The sequence below is a fragment of the Bos indicus genome, chromosome 14 (assembly GCF_029378745.1).
Source record: "Bos indicus isolate NIAB-ARS_2022 breed Sahiwal x Tharparkar chromosome 14, NIAB-ARS_B.indTharparkar_mat_pri_1.0, whole genome shotgun sequence".
In the NCBI taxonomy this organism is placed as follows: Eukaryota; Metazoa; Chordata; class Mammalia; order Artiodactyla; family Bovidae; genus Bos; species Bos indicus.
Window position 1 is genome coordinate 15363326 of NC_091773.1, and position 22871 is coordinate 15386196.

General features: G+C 39.9%; 1 protein-coding gene across 5 annotated transcripts in view; it reads right to left on the reverse strand.

The window, feature by feature from the left end:
- NSMCE2 (NSE2 (MMS21) homolog, SMC5-SMC6 complex SUMO ligase) overlaps positions 1–22871 on the reverse strand; it is a 237702-nt gene that overhangs the window by 182087 nt on the left and 32744 nt on the right. For all 5 annotated transcript variants that reach the window (XM_070802468.1, XM_070802465.1, XM_070802469.1 and 2 more), the window contains one exon: positions 8432–8538. In XM_070802468.1, coding sequence (XP_070658569.1) covers positions 8432–8538 — 107 coding nt within the window. The remainder of the gene's footprint in view (positions 1–8431; positions 8539–22871) is intronic.

A 22871-nucleotide genomic window follows, 5' to 3' on the forward strand; every position in this document is an offset into this window, starting at 1 on the left:
GCTCAGTCTATTCTCCCATCTCTCTTCCACAGTGAGCCCATGCTCACAAGCACCAAATAGTGGGGAAAGGCCAACACCTCAAGATCTGTAATACTTACCAAGTATGGTGAAAAGTCTGATGTGGAAGAAGGCTCAAGTGATTATCTAAAATAAGGGTTTGATGCTAAATGTGGACTATGCCCAATGTCATACACGAGCAAGAGCTTGCTGTATTAAAGAATATTCACATCATTTAAAGAATTCAAGTGATTAGCTGTCAGCATTGCCCAGTACCACCAAGGCCAAGGTGTTCAATAAGCACTGAGAGCTGTGCTGAACCAAGGTTTCAGAGTCTATGTGCTTTTCCTGTCCACACCACTGCTGTGTCCTTTCTGCCTATATTATCCCTTCCTCTCTTCCTTTCCTTCCCCCCACTTTTCTGAATCAATACCCCACACATGGGGTCTTATTTGCTTCAAAGAGAGGCTCTGATGGCCAAGCAACCATTGTGTGTTTTTAAAAAGAGCTGTTCCTTCCTCTTTTCACTGCTGGAATAATGCAGATTCTTTTCAGAGGTCTCGCCCGTTCCTGATTTTATGCACAGAAACATCCTGTAGGTCCACTTCAGGTAGGGAGTTTGAGTACTTCCTAGATCCCTGGATGCCATGAAATCTGTACCCACATTGCTGGATCCATCATCTCTCAGCCTCCTCTGTAAGGAACGGGGATTGAGACAATAGAAGCATTTTCCAAAGTGGGTTCTGTAAAGTATCAGTTCTTCCCCAAAGAGATTTTCAAACAAGTTTAGGAAATAACTAAATACTCTCCTTTGGAGAATCACAATGCACAAAAGCATCTTAAAGGCTTTGGAGTCTTGAAGGAAATTCTTTTAATCAAGCATTCCCCAAACTTATTTGACCACAAAATCCTTTTTTTCCTATTATTCTTATTCACATCCTGATTAATTAGCATTATGGAATGAACTTAGAATGTGCATGAGAGGCACGTTAAGGCCCAGTAGAGTGTAACTATTTTAGAACTCTGAATAAAATCCAGCACTTGATACCTACAAAACACAAAGATTTCTATAAACCACCCATGATAACCAGTCTTAATACAACACAGACCAGAAATTTCACCAATTAGCAGCTACATTACTTGGGAATCTAAGAGTTTTATATCTCGATTCCTTTCTATAAAGGCAACTCAATTAGTGAAATACTATACCCAGATCTACTCCTTCTGTGTATTAGACACAATGCTAAAGACAACCTTAATTTAGGAAGAACTGCAGAGGGAGTTCTACAGCAATGGAATAGAAATTAATTACCAGTAATCACAGAAAGAGACACATTCTGGGGCCAAAAGGCTGAACAGTGAATATATACATCAACTTTTTTTTTTTTGGTGGCTGTGCTGGGTCTTCATTGTCGCACAGGGGCTTTCTCTAGTTGCAGTGAGCAGGGACAACTCTCTAGTTGCGGTGTGCAGTGAGTGACTTCTCTTGTTGCAGAGCATGGGCTCTACAGCACATGGTTATCGGTAGCTGAGGCTCCCAGGCTCTAGAGCAGAGGCTCCACAGTTGTGGTGCTTGGGCTTAGCTGCTCCACGGCACGTGGGATCTTCCCAGACCAGGGATTGAACCTGTGTCTCCTGCTTTGGCAGGCGGATTCTTCAACACTGAGCCAAGAGGGAAGCCCTCTACATCAACCTTTCTCCCCTGGTTAATTACCACATCTGGGCAATATCCCTCGAGATGAAAGGAGCATTTGTTAACATGGACGGAAAGGCACCACACGCTGTTCTGGAGGGCTAGTGGAGGGTTTCACAGTACTTTCCCACCTGGTTCTAGGAGCTCTTCACTAATTCCATTGTCATCCCTTACCTGACAAGAGTCATTTCTCCCATGCTCGGGAATCTTCTGTCCCCAGTGTCACAATCCTGCCTTCTATCCTTGTCAATGAGTCACAGTGCAAGGTGCGCTACTACATCCAGTCACCACATGGTCATAGCCAATAAATCACATCCTCTGCCCTGGAAGTTTCTTTAGATACTATAAATCATTAGCTTTCTCTGTGAGAAAGGCTCCCCAAATCTGGTATAACTAAAAAAGTAACTCCCAACTTACAAGATACCCCATAAGATTTCATGTTAAAGGAGAAGACGTTAAAGTAATTTTAAAATAAGATCTATAAAAGGCAAAGTTTACCAGGTGATGAAGGGTGAAGGGTGAGGAGGCAGTGGGAAGTGATATGTCAAAAACATTCTAAACTAGTTGCATAATGTCAAGGCTGAGGTAAGCTATACCTTTGACCCACCTTGTTCTTTTATTATATCTAAGATTGTGTTGGTTTCAACAACTTACATGAGGTATATTTCCACTCTTCTAACTCTCAACATACTAGCTTTCAAAGGCAGATAAAATGTTCGTGTTAGCTTATCAAGTAAAAAAGCCACAGTGCACAGGGCATATCCATGAACAGATTTATAAGGAACAACCCAAGTAAGCTGATCCAGCAACTAACTACCCCTCTAGTTAGAAGAAAAATAGCCTCCTCCTTTACACTTGGTAGGAACTGTTATAAAAAACTAATTTTAAAAACTGCAAGAAATACGTGGTAGCATCTTTAAGATGCAGGTAGCACAAAAGAGAGCAGCTGGGGAAGGTGAAGAAAATACAAATGCTCTGGGTTTTCCATAAGGTAAGATGTTCAAGCAGCACATACTGAAAGAACCATACACGAGTAAAATCTGACATTTCCTTTAAGATTTGAAGTTTGTTACAGTAAAACCACACAATTAAGTATCATGATAAAAAAAAATGCAAAGTATAACATGAATCTCAAGCTTTAGTTATTTTTACTAAACTCTAGGGTTAGATTGCTCATCAAAAAAGCACAGAAAATGAATATTTCACCACTGACTGTTAATAATATCAGTAACTAATAGGAACCTCTTGGGCCATTTGTTATTTAGCTTGGCGGGGGTGAGGGGCATCCTTTTTCACTGTGAGAATTAAGGTTATAAAAAAGTTACAAAGACCACCCCCACGATAGCAGCTGGACTCTTTATCATCTCTTATTTGAAAAAAAACGTACCTGAGAATCAATCTGAGGACTCTCTGGATCAAGCTGTTACCCACCTTCTGGACTCGAAGCCCACAAGACGGACTCCAGGTTTAGTTTAAAACCATCACACAAATCCAGAACCAGAAGGACACAGTACACAGTATCACTACTGCTTATCTGACAGATGGAATAAGGCCTCCTGATCATGCAATCAGCTTCCTTGATAAGCTCAGTTGGTAAGAAACCACCTGCAATGCAGGAGACCCTGGTTCGATTCCTGGGTCAGGAAGATTCCCCTGGAGAAGGGATAGGCTACCCAGTCCAGTACTCTTGGGCTTCCCTTGTCGCTCAATTGGTAAAAAATCCGCCTACAATGCGGGAGACCTGGGATCGATTCCTGGGTTGGGAAGAGCCCCTGGAGAAGAAAAAGGCTACAAACTCCAGTATTTTGGCCTGAAGAATTCCATGGACTGTATAGTCCTTGAGATAGCAAAGAGTCAGACATGACTGAGCAACTTTCACTTTCACTTTTCGATACATGGTAAGAGTCTCACTTCAAGAGGGATAATCCAGGTGACCAGTAAAATGGCTTGAGAAGCAGAGTATCAGTAATGAAATTATTCTTATTAATAAATCAACTACTGTCATAACTGGCTTTACTAATAAGTGCAGTTCCTGGCTCATGGCAGGCACTCACATCTGCAGATGAATGAACCCTTGACCAACCTTAGGTAGGTTACTCGGCTACTCTACAGACTTTAACCTTTCTGTGTAAAAAAGCAGGCTTTCTCTGACAATTTTCTCAAATTAAGTCTTCGGATTGATCAAGGCACTTTGAAACTCTGACATAAAGGAGAAGGAAAAAAAAAAAAAAAAAGATGCTTCCATTTCATGCAAAAAGTCACACAGACAGGGGAAGTTATACATCATGATCCCCACGTTGAAGCTCATCAGACTTTCATCTTAGATTAAATATCACTTTATCAGGAAGAAGTCCCCTAACCACCAACCTACTGCCCAGAGGATATTATGCCCCCTGAGTTAATAACTCTCCTTAAAAACTTTATTTTCCCTTTGCAGTACACAGCACAACAATCATTAAATAATGACTGTACTGCTCTTTGTTAAATGTTTGTCTCCCTCTCTAGACTTCAGACATTCTGAAAGTGAGGTCATGTGGGCTTTGCTGATTGACCTCCAGATTCTAGCACCAAGAAATATCTGGCATATAGGTGTTTAGAAAACGTGTTCAGTGAACGTTTGAGAACAAAAAGCCAGCCAATGGTGCCCTTCAAGATACTCAAATAATAAAAGCTTAGAAATCAAGAAAGGGAACATTAGGTCATCAAAAGCTAATGTTCAGAACATCACTCTGTTCTCAACATGAAACCGAGAAAAGTTTTTCCTTAGCAGTCACAGCGATAAAAGAAGTAAATGGATCATAGTATATCTATGTGCCATTTTATAGCTTTCAAAACACTTTCATCACATGTGTGGTCTCATGACTGAAAATCTCCATAGAGTTCCTACTGAATTGTTTGTGATTTAACATGTTTCAAAGAGCTGTGACAGGTATATAACCCATTTACCCTGAAGGCTTTTATAAATGACTTACGGACTGTCTGTGAATTTTGGTTTTTTTAGTGTTCACTGCATAATATTCCCTCTACAAAACAGCTGGGACAACGTCTTTACTTCTTTTCTTTTTTTAAGTTTCAGAACACTGAAATAAATACTGATTCCAAATAAAAACTTCAAGCATTGTAGAAAATAGCAGCTCTATTTTCTCAAAGGACAAAGAAAGGCGATCTGAGTGCTTTGTTAAAAGCCAAAGGGACTTCCCAGCGATGGCTGGGAAATTGAGCCACACCTTTAAGGTTCCAAAGTACACTTAGAAAACATTTTCAGAGGTTTATAACCTGCAGAATTCTGTGAAGATGAGAGCAGATGAGAGATCTTCATTTAAATAAGAAACTCCAAAGCTCTTTGATGATTAAAAAATTTTTTTTAAACAGAAAAGACCAGAGAGTAGACCAGAATCTTGGCAAAGGATATAGGAATGGCAGTATTGCAATTCCTAAAAGTCTATGACAGAGAAGTGAAACAGGACTCATAGGGGTTCCTATTATCTGTATTCTTTCTTAATTGTTGTTGTTGCTTAGTCGCTAAGTTGTATCCAACTCTTCTGTGACCCAGTATCCCACCAGGCTTCTCTGTCCATGGAATTCTCCAGACAAGAATACCGCAGTGGGTTGCCATTTCCTTCTCCAGGGGATCTTCCCGACCCAGGGATCAAACTTGCATCTCCTAAATTGGCAAGTGGATTCTTTACCACTGAGCTACCAGGGAAGTCCATTCTTTCTTAATAATTTGATTTAAAACAATATCTTTGTTTTAGAGATCATAAACACCTCATATTGTAACTCAATCAGCTAAAATCTAATCCTATATGATTCTTGGATTCCAAAGGAGGACAGGTTAAAGCCAATAAAAGTTTTAATTCAAAGCCCTGAAATAAAGTGAGCAAAGGACTTGTTTTTAAGAAAGATCCTGTTCCACCTTTCTCAGGAGTGTGTTTGGAAATCCACGTTTGTAATAACACAGTATCTTTACCTCTATCAAATTTTATGAATGTCAAAGTGTTTGATACACAGTATCTAATCTGATTAACACAATAATCTTATGAAACAGGCAGGCTAAGACTTTTATAGATGAAGACCATGAGGTTCCAAGAGGTTAAGTTTCTTGACCCATGATCATAACTTGGAAAGTGGGAGCTCCAGAGTTGTAACAGTTTCTGATCCCTAGACCCTTTCTCTCCAGTACTCTTGCCTGGAAAATCCTATGGACGGAGGACCCTGGTGGGCTGCAGTCCATGGGGTCGCTGAGAGTCTGATACGACTGAGCGACTTCACTTTCACTTTTCACTTTCATGCGCTGGAGAAGGAAATGGCAACCCACTCACTCCAGTGTTCTTGCCTGGAGAATCCCAGGGACGGGGGAGCCTGGTGGGCTGCCGTCTACGGGGTCGCACAGAGTCAGACACGACTGAAGCGACTTAGCAGCAGCAGACCCTTTCTATTCCTAAAGAACTATACCATTCTGACCCCTTTCAAGCTGCTGTTCATTCTTTATCCCTCACCAAAACAAGAAATAAAATGGCAGTAAGACAGTACTCCATACTGTGTAAAGAGTGAATAGCATATAAAGAGGATAAAATATTTCCCTCAAAATAATGGTCATATCCCCACTATGTCTCTATATGGTTTTAGGTCTTAGAAATCTTACAAAACTATGATTTGCTATTCTTGGTCTCATATCAAGCTTATACAGCGAGCACGACTTTGCATAAGAAAAAACTGCAACTAAACATGCTTTCTCCTCTTATGAAAGATCAGGGACCTTCCTGACAAGCATTAGAATCACTGAATCCAAGTTGCTCCATAGTGCAGGGTGAGGTTAGGGCTGAAAAGCTGGATAAAACTCCAAGCACCATCTTTCTTGTTTAGTAGGGTGGGGGTAATGGAATGAAGTCTCAAGATGAAAGAAATGCTGTTAACTCCTGAGGGGAGAGTTGCTTTTCCTTTTTTTCCCTTTATGAGTGACTCAGTTTTTTGAAAGTAGGAAAGTCCAATTCTTTCTATAAAAATATCATGTGTATCTGTGAATCCTAAGGTTCAACAGGAAAAAAATCCACATTAAGTTCTTCAACTTTCAAAATCTGTTTTCTTATCTATAATGTACACTGTGCTGTTTCCTTTGCAAAACATCAAGGTTAAAGCAGAAAAGCCTATCAAATAACCTCCATAGAATGTAAGGGCCAATGCTGGACCAGCCCATATCATAGGTCTAACTCTGATCTTTGGTAGCAAATATACTTTATTCTTGGGCTTCCCTGGTGACTCAGTCAGTGAAGAATTCGCCTGCAATGCAGGAGACCTAGATTCGATCCCTGGGTTGGGAAGCTCCCCTGCAGAAGGGAACAGCTGCCCATTCTAGTATCTGGCCTGGAGAATTCCATGGACAGAGGAGCCTGGCGGGCTACAGTCCATGGAGTCACAAAGAGTCGGACATGACTGAGCGACTGTCACTTCACTTCACACTTTATTCTATAAAAACAGCCTTGTTCTTCTAAGGCAGTGACTGTCAACCTTGGATACATAATAGAATGGGTTTTAAAAATACAGGTGCCCCAATCCTGCTCCAGACAGACTGGTGAAATCAGAGTCTCTTTAGTGTAGGGTAGGGACTGACTGGCTGGTTCTAGAGGTCAGCTGGAATTGAAAATCATTGCTATTAGTTTCAAAGACCAGACACGATACCATTTTCATATCTTCCTATGGAAGAAATATTCACAGGCCAAAGACAGTCATGATGGTTAGAAACACCAGAACTGAATGAGCGTATTACTTGGATATAAGCAGACATTCTTAAGATAGTCACAAATGCTACACTTAGTAAATATTAACCATCAAAAGAAAAAAAGGAGAAAACAAAATTTTAAAGACGAAAAAACTCAGAAAACAGCATATAATCAGAAACATAACTATGTAATACTCACTTAAATATGGCTTAAGCATTAGATCATATTCAAAAATTTCTCTTCCACTGAATAGCAGCTAATCTTGTAAAATATTTGAGTTTTAGAATTTTCCCATAGATATAAGTAAGAAAAAGCAAATAAAGAAACCAGAAGTACAAGACATCCTATTACACAGGTATATGAAATCAGTTCAAAGGGGAGTTTCCACTGCTCAGAGGACAAAGCACTTCTCAGAAACATTACTGCAATCATATTGCTCATTTCTTACTCAACACAGTACTGCTGAAAAGGATGTTGCTATGTTCCCACCTTAACTGCTTTATGTGTTGTTCCTGTGATAGCCGGAGCCAACAAAGTTTGGCTTCTGGAAAAAACGAAATGCCAAGCTGCTTTATTTTTAAACTTTCTCTAAAACTCTTCCCTATTATCTGATTCTATGAATTTTGCAATAGCTACATATTAGTTACAGCTGGAGAATGAGTAACCAAACCGGGTCTAAATTGTATGCTGAAACAAATGTAACAATAAAAACAAGTTCTATGCAGTTTTTAGTTTTTTATAAAAAACTACTCACATTCATAGGGGGCTTAGACTAATAAAATCTGAGACTAAAAAATGCAAGGAAATCTAAACTGTAATATCCTAATTAAATCTAGGTGACCTATTTAGGAAAATAATTAAGATTCCTATTCTATGAACTTCCTGATTAAGAAGAGATTAATAGTTACCACAGAAAGGATAAGAAACTATTAAAGGTTAGTGAAGAATTTTGATTTTGTGTTTCTATTTCTAAGTCAGTCACTTGTAACCAAATATAACCAGGTGAGTGGTGTAAACTTACATGGTTTATTGTAGATTGCACAGCCTTTAAATAATGGTTTAGTTCCCGATCCATCATTGCAAATTCAACCATTGCCTTATCCATACTGTATTCACTACTCACTTCAGCTGAAAAATAAAAGGGAAACAAATTATTGTTTTTCACTTAAAATGCCATAGCTGGGAAAAGCTACACCAACATAATTATTAGTCAATGATCTATGTAAATGATTTTGCAAAAGTATTACATCTTTTAAAATGTCTTCAATATACACCTGGTTCATTCTAAATTTGAAGAAGATGGCCAACAGAAAAAGGCTCAAAGGTGGAAATGTAGACTCAGACACACGAGTCTCAGCTATGCCACCTGCCTGGACAGTCTGAAATCAACCACTACACTTTTCTCAGCCTCAGTTCCATCATCCATTAAAGCAGTGCAGTTATATGTCTGCACATGAACCCCACAGTATCATTAAAGATCAAATAAGGAAGATTTTTCACTTCTGGTAATGGTAGACTGGGTTATGCAGACCAATCCTCCTACTGAAGACAACTAAAATCATAGGGTAAAACAGAAAAAAAAGAGATCTCCTTAAAAACAAAAGTCACAAGATAGTAAGAAATACCAGGGCCAAATCAGAAGCAGAACGCAGGATCCAAAGTTACATACATTCCCCTAGTAACTTGAGGGTCCCCACTTCTCAGAATAAAGATGAACTAGAGTAATAAGCCCACTCTGCTTCTCCAGGCTGTAGGGAGGTGGGCCTTGGCCACTGAGCAGAAAAGAGGGCAGAGAGAAAGAAAGAACAAATGTGTTTCTGAAAAACTGCAACAACAAGCCACAGCGGAAACAGATCCCCAAACGTTTCAGGTGTCGGTCAGAGCAGGAAACAACCGTCCTGACTGTATTTAAAAATTAAAAACCCTCAGGGAACAAGAGGGTTACAAAAAGTGACTAGTAGACTAGAAAAGTGAGATAATATTAAAAGCGCTTAAAAGAAACATTTTCCCCAAGCTCTAGACACACAATTTAACAGATCAGGAGAAGATAGAGAACACAGATTAATAAAAAACGTTAGCATTTAAAAACCTGAAGTGAAGTGAAGTGACGTTGCTCAGTTGTGTCTGACTCTTTGCGACCCCATGGACTGTAGCCTACTACGCTCCTCTGTCCGTGGGATTTTCCAGGCAAGAGTACTGGAGTGGGTTGCCATTTCCAAAACTGGTGTCCTTAAATCACATTTGGAGATGCACACAAAGACTCTTCATTCAAATACCCTAACTCAGACGAATGTCAGTATTCCTTGTCTCCCCTGAAGAACAATACAACTGTCTAGCTCAAAGTTATAAAATCATGTAAAACCCACTTACATTTGGCTTTTAAGAAATTATTTCCTAGACTTCTAAATTATGCTTTAGTTTTACAGTAGTCAATAATAAACACATTCCTTAAAATATCTCCTGGGCTAACATGTTTTTAGTAGAGTATCTCTTGGCTTGTAACACCCAGACTTCACAAAATATATACATACCTCTACATAAGTTTTTTGTTTTTCTTTTTGAGGAGTGGGAAGGAGCAGGGTTTACATAATAAAAAAATTGTATTTACATTCACAAAATTAAATACAAATTTTAAACAAAATGGTATAAGAGAAAGGTCTCAAGTCATATACCAAATAAAATAGTAAGACTATTCAAAAATGTCCAAACATCAATGAAAGAGACATGTTGCTTAGCTGTTGCTGGTACCAACGTGTCTCTATTGCCATAATATAGCAGCTGTTTGTTAAAAATCATATTAACTGCTTGATGATCAGAAAGAGAATTTTAAACAATCTATATCCTAATGATGATGGGTTGTGACTTACTATTTTACTGTATATATTTACATTTCAGCAAATTGGTTAGGAGTTTGGAATTGACCTATAATTTAGGTTTTTTTAGTTTTTAAATTTTTTTTTTAGTTTTTTCTCATTTAAAATAATGAAAAATATAAAAAAAGAAAATCTTTTTAAAAGGGAGAAGTAGGCCCCTGGTTTCACACAAGTTTTATCTAATTAAAGGAAATAATGGTGCAGGTTTTTTTGTTTGTTTTCTTAAAGAAATCAGTGTATTTTATGTGTAATGGATTCTTATTTTGGGACCACTGAAAAAAGTGGGTAAAGCTGGTAACCTGAGCAAAGACTAACAGCATAAACTGCTTTCTAAAAAAATTCAATAATTAATGGAAACTTCAACCTAAGTAGAAACTTTCTAAAGGATGTATCAGGGGCAAATATAAGAAATAAAAATCTATCAGGGGCTTAAAGCAGCAGGAATTGACATAACGTTGGCAACCTTCCTCTGGAATTGAGTTAATTTTTGAAAGCACTTAGAAATGTGCTTTTGACATTCAAGTTTGCAAAGTAAGCAGGATGATGCTCTTATCATCAAGGGCCCATGGATAATAGTAAGACTTGAATTAGATAACAATTTAAAATATAAGGTGAAGGAGACCTTCCCTGCAAAGGCGAACCTAAGCAATGATGGCTAGGCCAGGATTTGATGGCATGAAGCCTAGGGGAAGCATCTAAGGAGGCCAACTGGGCACACACAGCCTCCACTAAGGCGCAAGAATGCTGGGACAAGCTAAAGAACCTAAGTGATGAATAGTGCAGCCCAAGGCAACAAAGAGAAAGCACGGAAGAGAGGAGGAAACTACTCCTGAAAAGAACTGAGAGCCACACCACAGCTGGAAGTGATGCTCAGTCAGATAACCTCAGCCCCAAGTCAATGTTTTGACCTGCTGGAGAAAAGGGCTTGGAGAGACCAGAGACAGTAGATAAGAACTAGAAGAGACTCCCACAACGGCATCTGGAGGGGAGGCCATGAGAAACATCCATATCAGGCAGCTGTTAACCACCATTTCCCTCATTATTACAATAATAACCTCTTTTTTATTTGTGTTCAGGCTTCAGAAATACCAGGCAAAGAAAGGTATACGGAATGTGTCTTGTTCTACAAGGAACTGGGGTGGGGAAAGAGCATAGTGTTTTATGTAAAAGGCTAAATAAAGTCCGGAAGAACTCAGGAGGAAAAGAGGGATAAGCACATGACAGGGAGTGGGCTGTTGACCAAAAAGTGGCTGGGGAATGGAGAGGGGCAGAGGGGCTGAGTAGCTAGAGGTCCCTTGATCCTTTACTCCACGGTATATAATTCCGCTATCCAAATTCTCCCACTCTTACAGGGACAGCCCTTCGTAAAAACCCACACCAACCAAATCCAAACCACCCTTCAAGGGCTGAGCTCAAGCCCTGCCAACTTTTAAACTCTACCAGCCTAGAAGGATCTTGTTTAATTTATCTTAACGACTGTATTTATCTATACTTGACACTTTGGCACTTTGAACCAAAAGCAATCTTGTTTTCCTATATGAAATTGTCTCATTTTTCCAAACAGATTTTAATCCATTTGAGGGTACGAACAATGCCTTAGTGTTCTTGGGAACCAACAAAGAAATATAACAATATTCTTATACAACCATCATATATAAATTTGAAAATTAAACTTTTGCCAAACTAAAAATTGTCCTGACCTGATATTCAATTGAATTCAAATGTAAAGATACGTAATAAATGTATTTGCCTATTCTATTTTCATTGTGATTTTTCCATAGGAAAAAGGCTGGCCCCAAAGCAGGGTGGGGAGCAGGGGCATTACAAAAATGATGTTAAAATTCACTGAATGACATAGCTCGGAGAGGAAAATATTACTGTACCACACCTCTGCAAGCCTGGAAAGTAACTGCAATGATAAAAATATATGTAATAATAATAGCTGTAGCTAATAATTAGTAAGCACTTATATTATGAGCCAAGATGCACTCAGCACACTGTGTTTATATTAAACTTCACAGCAACATTAAGAGAAAGGTAGTTTTATCTCTACTTTATATGAGAAAACTGGAGCACCATGCAGTTGAAGTAATAACTCACTCAAGGACACATGGTGGTGAGCGGCAGTCAGGCCTCGGCATGCAGGCCTTCCAGCTGCAACGTATGTACACTAGCCTCCCTGTGCTAAAAGATGCTTCAACACGAGAAGGACCAAGCGCCTCTAACCTCTCCATGAATATCTAGGGAACAAATCCTGGGGGCGGGTGACTGGAGAAAAAGTCACGGCCTCCAGCTAGCTTCATCTCAGCTCTGGGTGGCCTGTTCCAAGGAGGACACTGGCCAAGGTCAGTCAAATGTGACTGGCCTGGTGGGGAAAGGCTTTCCCACATTCCTTGGAAGAGCAAATCAGTAACAAAGAGAAAATGATCTTCCCCTTACGAAGTTTTAACACTGGTGAAGAGAGTGATCTTTCCCATCAGCAAGGCTAATTGGAGAGGCTTTATAAAAGCAACCAAGTCACCCCTGAATGCTCAGAGAGGAAGTCAGCTCTTCCAGCAGCTGCTAAGTCCACCAGAACCAAGCCAAGAGCACCAGCGACAACAGAGCAGGAAGCAGCAGCCACGCCAGGGCAGCAGCAGAGAACTGTTTCAGGGGAGGGAAGAGCCTGGGAAGGCTTCACATGCAGACATACTTCTGAGTGGAGCCCAGGGTCAAAACTATTTCTACTCCAAGCTTTTGACGGGGATTCCCTGGTGGCTCAGACAGTAAAGTGTCTGACTGCAATGTCGATCCCTGGGTTGGGAAGATCCCCTACAGAAGGAAATCGCAACCCATTCCAGTACTCTTGCCACCGTCCTCCCTAGCCAAGCAGGGGTCTGGGAGTCTAGGATTTCTTAGATGTGCCACTGAAAGAGCATCAATGTATTAAAATCAACTCTTGCTTGTGTTAATCAAGTGAACCTAAGCAATACACTTGAACATTCATTTACAAGTTAATAAATAGGTGGGGAGGTCTCCTGGAGACTTGGTGAGTCCCGTGTAACACGTCTGGCACACCAACTAAGAAGCTGCTCCAAGAAATTACTTCAAGAACTGGCTGAAATATGTCCCCCTAACCCTGCCCCTGCAAATTAAGTCCAGAGGGCACAGATAATTATAACTGTTCCTGTAAGTACGCCAGTACAGTGGCTGGCCTCCTGCAAATCCACCTTGTTCATACCCAGTGATCCAGCTTAGCATCCCAAACACTATGGACTGCTAATAAGTACTATGAACTGCTAATAGAACTCGAAGAACTGACCAAGTATTTGTAGACCAGGAAGGACCATAGAATGAAGCCCATTCTTTAAAGACAGCTTCTGTTTCATTTTCCTGTTCATTGGCAAACCCTAGAAAAATAGTGACAATTGCTGAAGGAGGGCTTCTTTTTAGGCTGAAGTGCTCTGGTATTTATCTAATGTTTATCTGAATGGAGGCAGGTGCCCTGTATATGATTCCCCTAAAGTCACACAAACCTGTAATTATGCAATCTCGGCAGCTGCGCTAATCATTAGACACGTCACCTGTTACCCAATGTCAGAATGCACTAACAGCAATATTATAACCATACTATTCTCTCTTGAAGTGTTGGATAAGACACTGAAGTTACATGTTACATAAAGTACATTAAGCAGAAATGGGTGATGTAGTATTGCAATCAAATTCAACTTAAAATTCATGAAATTTCAATGAGAAGAAGATGATGACCAAGACAGCAACCAAGTATGAAAGCAAAATAATGTATGAAAACTAGCAATCAATGAGGGTTGTCTCAAAAGTGAAAGACTGGGGCAAAATGAGGGAGAAGAGAGAGGTGTCAGGGAGGACAGGAAGGGAGGAGACGGACTGGCTATTTTTACAGATGTCAGCAGACTCAGGTGAGACAAATTCCAGGTCCTCTGTAGCTAAACAATGTAGGTTGCAAGCCTTTAACAATATGGTAATGCTTGATGTGGCACAATACGGACTCATGAGAGTTTATCCAGGGTGAGTTCCAGGATTGTCTGGTGTCTATTCCCACCTTATTCCTCCATATAATACCACTTTCTTGGCCACTGGTGAAAAAACAGGGATAGAGAAGATTCTCTGTCTTGGCTTCCCCAAGTCCAGATGGGCATGGTCAACAGACCGGTCAAGCTTTCCTTCTACACCAGCAACCAGTTCAGCAAGAATGGAAGGTGAAGTGATGCCACTAAGAGATGCAGCTTCGTGATCAATTACTCTAAACAATGCCCCTCCCAAGCCACAGCCGTCCTCAGCAGCAGCCTAAGGAACGCACTGGAGAGAAGTTAACTTCTCTTCCCAGAGGCCTAGCCCCAAGGTTTGGGAAGCACAGCTGGAAAAAGTCTGATAGCACACAGCACCCAGAGTCAAATAAGTTTCCTCATTATCCTTCAAGTCTTCAGTAGAAGTGCCTTCAGTGAAACAGACACGAAAAAGCGACTCCTGCCCTCCTCCCTCCCCTAGCACATCCATCCCAGCTCATCTCTAGGCCACCTCCCCACACCACCAGATATCTCTTCTATGATTCCAGCCCCAGGGTCCTCTTCCAGAATCCTCCCTAGTCTCCAGAACAGGACCAAATGCTTAATGCCTTCTTGGTCCATAAGACCCCTTTACCTTTACAACAGGGACACATGTGTGTGGGGGGCGCGGGTGTTTTTGGGAGGCACACCCTCAAGACAAATTTCACCTACTTATCCCTTCCAACGTTCTGCCCATGATTCAACAGCACTTTTGCCCATGCTCAAGTTGTTTGCTGAAGTTTTGTCCTAAACAAACAAATACTGCAGAATCAGGTGGTTTTCTATTCTACCAAGTCATGTATAGGCATGTCTAAATAGCAACAAGACCAATTATACAGAGTTGAATAAAATTCAACGCCATGCATTTTATTAGTAAAATACCAAGACAAAGCAGCCATTCAGTGTTTTACGGGGGTTGCTGACTCCAGTTCAACATGAAGCACACACTCAGAACGATCTGATCAACATTCAGTGCCATAAAGTACATGCGTCCATTTGGCGAGGAGGAAGGAAGGAAAGGAGGCAGAGAATAGCCTGGTTTCTGTTTTAAATTTCCTAGAACAGGTGGCACATACAGTAGGGAGATTTTACTTTCTGAAACAGGAAATAGGGAATAAATATTTCCTAATCTCTTCAAATTAAAATTGATTCTTCCATTATTTTGTAAGCAAGAAATATCTTCTTTTTGAATAAACTCAAATAAACGACAGTATAAACCAGACTGCCTCTTCCTCCCTCTGTGGGGAAAAAAAAAAAAAAGCCCCTTCCTCTTTTAAAATACAGCTTCAACTATCTCCAGCAACATAGTAATATATGACACACACACCTACCTCTATGAGTGGGTGTGTGTGTGTGTTTTTCCTGGCAGCCTAGTATTAAGCAATCATTATATATTCATCAAAAGTCGAATTTAATGACTTACTCACTGCTTGAGCAATATTTAATAGAAACCTGGTTACTTCTCACTGCACTGTACTTTATTCACCATTATTCCTCCTCACAGATATTCCCGTGGTAAAATTAAAACGGAATGCACATTACATAACTGCTTCCCACCAGAAATTATAGTGAAGAGTATAACAGTATATGACACCAACTGGTAAGCAACTGCTTCTTTCACAAGCTTAGGAAATACTGGGGAAATCTTTGTGAAATACTGACCTCTACAATCATCTATACCCATCTATACAATTTTCTTATCATAGTAATACAGAAGAGGGAAGCTGTATAATACAGTAACTCAAAGAGACAGTTCTGGAGTCACTTGACATTCAAATCCAGGTTATGTTGCTTGCTAGCTGTGTAGTCTTTGGCACGTAACGCTGAGTCTCAGTTTCCTCTTCTGTCTAATGGGTACAATAATAGCACATAACTCATAAAGCTAATGTGAGGACTACGTGGGAAAATGTAGCTAAACTGATTAGCACAGGGCCTGGCCCACAGTATGCACTCACAAAATATTATCTATCATTATAATAATTACAGAATGGGCAACTACACTACAAATGTAGTTAGTCTAAATGCTGAAAGCACTTTGCCTTTAGAACTGAACAGTATCCAGTGAAGTTCACTGCTTCAACTCTCTCAGCTGTTTGGATAATGTGAGACCAAAGCACTAATATAAATCCACAAGACTACAACGTGCTATGAGAAGCTTTATCAACAATCCCCCATCCCCACACACCCACCCACTCACCCACTCACACACTACTGTCCAGAAAACTCACTCACCTAGCAAATGCTTATTAAGCACTTACTACAAGCCAGGCAGAGATGGATGCACTCGGAAGGAATGGCTAACACTGCTCATGTGAGGCAGGAAAGGCTTAACAGGTAAGGGGGTAAATGTGACTTGTGTCTGGAAGCGTTAGTGTACATCAGGTGTTCACCGGTTTGTATAGAGGCTAAACAAATGCCCTCGGTCCTCTCCACCTCCATAGCGTTTAAATGGTCACACAAAACCCCGAGAACGAACAGAGAAGACATAGATTAACTCTTCACTGACCACTGACCACATGCCAGGCACTTTGAACACATTCCTCATCCTCTGTCACAACAGAGTAAATGCGGTCTTGGTAAATATCATTTCAAGACAAGGAAACTGATGCTCACTCAGGCTAAGTCATTTGTCCCAAGTCACACAGTTAATAAACAGTAGAGTTAGGATCTGACCTCAGGTCTGACTAAGAGCATGGAAGGCATGTGCAATAGTGTCTGAACTACTACACACAAATAAGTAAAACACACTTCATGTAAAAGTCATGGAATAATGAAAAATCGGTTCTCTGGTCTAAGAAATTCTCCTAAACATTACCTTCTTCTAAGAGTGAGAGAAAGTCAAAGAGAGACTGACTTAAATAATTCTACCCCAAAGCAATGGCAACCACCTTTCATTATATAGATAAATATTCCTTAGGATGTGTAGTTAGTATATATAAACCACCATGATAAAGGTATAACTCAAAATATTGCTTGAAGTAAATTCTATGGAGAATAAAATTTAGAACTCAATCTCTGGATACAATCTTAGTCTTTACCAGTCAACAAAAGCCCTATGAATCCCAGGCTATGGGCATCTATCATTTTAAAACATATCCACAGACCTCTTTTGGCTAGCTATTATAAGGTCCTTGAATCAGATATGCAGATGACACCACCCTTATGGCAGAAAGTGAAGAGGAACTAAAAAGCCTCTTGATCAAAGTGAAAGAGGAGAGTGAAAAAGTTGGCTTAAAGCTCAACATTCAGAAAACAAAGATTATGGCATCTGGTCCCATCACTTCATGGGAAATAGATGGGGAAACAGTGGAAACAGTGTCAGACTTTATTTTGGGGGGCTCCAAAATCACTGCAGATGGTGATTGCAGCCATGAAATTAAAAGACGCTTACTCCTTGGAAGGAAAGTTATGACCAACTTAGATAGCATATTCAAAAGCAGAGACATTACTTTGCCAACAAAGGTCCGTCTAGTCAAGGCTATGGTTTTTCCAGTGGTCATGTATGGATGTGAGAGTTGGACTGTGAAGAAAGCTGAGCACTGAAGAATTGATGCTTTTGAACTGTGGTGTTGGAGAAGACTCTTGAGAGTCCCTTGGACTGCAAGGAGATCCAACCAGTCCATTCTAAAGGAGACCAGCCCTGGGTGTTCTTTGGAAGGAATGATGCTAAAGCTGAAACTCCAGTACTTTGGCCACCTCATGCGAAGAGTTGACTCATTGGAAAAGACTCTGATGCTGGGAGGGATTGCAGGCAGGAGGAAAAGGGGACGACAGAGGATGAGATGGCTGGATGGCATCACTGATTCGATGGACGTGAGTCTGAGTGAACTCCGGGAGTTGGTGATGGACAGGGAGGCCTGGCGTGCTGCAATTCATGGGGTCACAAAGAGTCGGACACGACTAAGTGACTGAACTGAACTGAACTGAATCTTTAAGGTCAAGTCTGTCTTTTACATGGTTGAGATCCTTTTCCTATACCCTTCCTGTCCATTTGTTCCTATCTAATCCCCAGCAGACTGGAAAGAAACAGTGAACTCAAGGCAGTATGTAATATTTACAGCAGCATCCCAGCCAACATAGTTTCAGTGACTGCCATTTCTCGCTGGTTTTCAAGTCCTTGGCTGTGCCCAAGTTTTAGATAATAGTGTGGGGGCTGAAGAAGGCTCGGGAGGCTTAAAGAACAAAGCCTGGCTTTGACTTCTGGTTCAACATCAAAGCTCTTGCATGAATTTATGGCAGCAAAGACAAAAAAGGGAGTGGGGCTTAGACCTCATGTTGAACACTGAAAAAATGTAGGTAAAGCACCCACAGGATGTCTTAAACATAGTGGACTCTAAATAAACGAAGGTTACTTTACAGTTAACTTTTGTGTATTTTACAATATTCCCCAAGTGAAATCTTCTATTTCACTTAAACCAGTATCTATTTGAAAAAAAAAAAAAAAAAAATTGTTTTTTAATACAATGTAGCAAGAAAAAGACAAACTGTCCCATGAAAAACTCAGCAAACAGATATAAGCAGAAATTCTCTGAAAAGCTTATTCAAATGGCCTAGTATCTACTGAATTATGTATCACTGGGTTATCTCCTGGCTTCCCTGGTGGCTCAGATGGTAAAGTGTCTGCCCGCAATGAGGGAGACCTGGGTTTGATCCCTGGGTCAGGAAGATCCCCTGGAAAAGGAAATGGCAACCCACTCCAGTACTCTTGCCTGAAAGACCCCAGGGACGGAGGAGCCTGGTAGGCTACAGTCCATGGGGTCGCAAAGAGTCAGACATGACTGAGCGACTCTCTCTCTTTCTCTCTCTCTGGGTCATTTCACTTTTTCAAAGCAATAAAGTATATAGTTAAGAAATTAACTAAACATATGGTTGAAAAATTCAACCAGTACAGTAACGTGGTGTCTCCAAACCTCCAAATTCCCTCCTCAGAGGCAACCATTATTATGAGGTTCTTGGGAATTTAATCCCATGGAAATATTTTATGCATAAGGTTGCGGATTCTTAAGAGAGGATGTATAAGTCGTCCTCTCTTAAAAGTGTCTATATATACTTACAGAAACAGATACTTACAGAAAACACTTACAGAAGTAGAGAAATAAGAAATTTTATTAAATGGCCAAACTTGTAGAAAAACAGCTCTCACAATGCCTCACACTGACAATTACATCAATATTTTCTCTCTGCCTTAGTCTTCGGTAAATGTGCCTGAACAGAAAGAACTATGAGTGGCTGCTTCAGTTTACTGTCAAAATATCCATTTTAAAATATGTAAAAGCAAACAAGAACATCTGGGAGAAGAACATGAACATTAAATACAAGGAAAGAGTGATGCTAAACAAAGAACACGTGTGAATGTCATGGGGAAATTTCCATTCACTCAGCGAACAAACACCTACCAAACACAGACCATGTGCCTGGTGCAGTGTTGGGTGCCCTGGAGAGAGCAATCAACAAGGTAACCACCCTATATCTGCTCAAAGGATTCTTACAAATTTCCATTCTACACGGAAGTTTCTAAAAAGCCCTCATATGACGATGTGGCCTTGGCATTAGGTGAAAGCTTGTTTCTCCATCGAATGGCTCTAATTATTAGAATCATTCCAAAGAGAGAGCTGATTCAGCGCCTTCTAGAACAATTCGAGGCAATGACAACCATAAATCTGAATTGCTCTTTCACACACATTAACTCATTGACACCTCATAACCTCCTTATGGAGTGATTTTACTCTCTGTTTTATATGGTTGAGGAAATTGAGGTTCAGAGAGGTTAAGTGATGCCACTGAAGTCATGCCTCAGTGTTAGATGTAGAACTTGAACCCCGGTCCTCAACTCCAGAGCTGCAGAAGAGCCACCTGCTGGGGCCACACAGAGTCAACTCTCCCAGATTACAGTCCTTCAAAGATAGGAAGGACTACTGAAGGTGGCTGCTCAGTATCTCCCACTCTGCAAGTCTTTGCTTCATCAGAATAAATAATTGAGCCCCAAGTTCCTGCCTTCATGTACCCATGTTCCTTTTTTAAAGATGGACTCCAGAATTAAAAAAAAAAAAAAAAAACCAGTAATTACAATGACACGTTAACCAATTAAGACTATGATAATACTATTATTCCATGTGTACCACTTTGATCCTGGGTTGACTTTGTTAAAAAAAAAACAAAACAAAACCTCAACAGGAACTGCTATTAAAGTAGACCTCTCCCTTCCTACATTAGTACCACTGAATTTTTCAATCTAATATTCAAAATTTAAGATTGTCAGATTTCATGTTTCTGAAATCTGGCATTCTATTTCATTCAGGAGGTGGAAGTCTTTCTGAATTTTAAAATGCCATCTAACAGGTAGCCTCCCCTATCTTCTATGATCCATAAATCCAAACCCTCTTTCTTTCTTAGTATTTTTTCAAGAAGTTAAATGAAATAATAGCTAACATTTATTGAGCACTGTGTATGTCAGACATTATGCAAAGCAACTTACATGCCTCATTTCATTCAACCCTTGCAATAACTGTGTAGAAGACACTGTCATTCCTCTTTTGATGGAAGGAAAAAACTTAAAAAAAAAAAAAAAAAAAAGAGCTCAAGAGAGGTAAAGAACCTTAAGCCAACATCATACAAATAACAAACTGCAAAGAGAAGACTCAAATCAGGGTTAAGTACCAGAGTCCATTTTCCTAACTACCTCAATAATCATCAACCTTTGGGCATAACCTATTTCCATGTCATAAGACTTTGTCTAATGTCTTCCTAAGATCTATGCACATTAGATTAGAAACCATCTCTACCGTACCAGAGCAGTCACTCTAGTCAAAAAAAAAAACCCACAAAAAATCCACAGAGGAAGGAGGAGTGGAGAAAAACTAGAATGATCAAGAACAAAAACATCTAGTAAGTTCATAAAATGAGATGGCTACTCAAAATGAGGTTAATGAACAGCAACTACCTTAGACCAGCCTATCGCCATACTCACTTCAAATAAATTTAAACCAAGAAAAAATATACGAATGGGGTCAGCCTACTTTAAAATAGAAAGTTAATTAAGGAACACTTTAATTAAACAAAAATTAAGTTCACAAAAACTATAAATGTAAGTTTGAGGAGATAAGAAGTTATTAGATCATAAGACCTATGAAGACAGGAACTATATTCTCTCTCATTTACCTATTAAGTGTTGGTCTAAATGAGAAGTATTTTCTTCTGAGAAACATTTCTTCAAGAGTGGAAGGGCCACCATTACAGAAGGAGAGAACAACTATATTCCATAATCCTGTCTGTTGGAGGATAAATTCTATGCTAATTACTTTCAGAAAATAAAATATATTTGATTTCATAAAACAAGGGCAAATCAATCTGTTAAACTTCAATCAGTGACAGCTCCAAAAAATAAGTCTATCATAACTTACCATACACATTTTAATAACTGTACCAGCTAATCAGCATTTTTCCTTATGTCTGTAACTCCGAATAATGCAAGATCTTGAAAAGATGTCTCTGAGATTTTTATACCATGATTCCTATTTTTCTCACTACTTATCTCATCATTTCTAAGATTTCTTTTATTTCACTTCACTTTACCTAACTTAAATCAGTAGTGACTCTGAATACTGTCTCTGTCTTGCCTTCTTTAAAGGCCTCTTTATCAAAGAAAGAATCATCTATAAACACTTAAACTGACTAGAAGTGTCTTAGAGAACTCTGCTGGATGAAGTAGACTACTTCTGTAATAGGAATTATCACCCTAATATATCAGCTTCTGGATGACAGCAGTGAACTGCAAAGTAAGAAATAAAGAACTATTAATATTAAATGAGTAACTAACTGGTTCTAGAACACTGCAGTAGTATTTATAAAATGGGAGGGCCCAATCAATCACATCCCACACACAGGCACCCGGTCTCTGCACCGCAACAGAAATAAACATTATACAAGACCTAACCCCTGGAGTCATCTTGACTTCTCCCTTTAGCATCCTCCATACTGAACTTCCATATTGGGCTTCCCTGGTGGCTCAGCTGGTAAAGAATCTGCCTGCAATGCAAGAGACCCCAGGTTGATTCCTGGGTCAGGAAGATCCCCTGGAGAAGGGAATGGCAACCCACTCTTGTATTCTTGCCTGGAGAATTCCACAGACAGAGGAGCCTAGTGGGCTCCAGTCTGCAGGGTCACAAAGAGTTGCACACAATTGAGCGACTAACACACACACATTGAACTAGTTACCGAGTTCTATCAGCTCTGCCTGCTTAACTATTATCTCCTTCCCAATTACAGCTGCCTTAATTTCAATCTTTCCTGTTTCTTTCTCATATTAGCAGTTTGCTTCCTTAATGACGTCCCTTTCCAATATCTTTTCTGCTCTAATCCTCCTTCTATGTTGTTATCAATTCTCCTTCTCAAGAGACGTTACTCTTATTTATCAAAAGCCTACCATAGTATTTGCACTTCTGGCCAAGGTAGAACCATGGGAACCACATTTATTATTCTGCTTAAGACACCCCAAAAATTCAAAGTGAAAATAAATGAAAAGCTG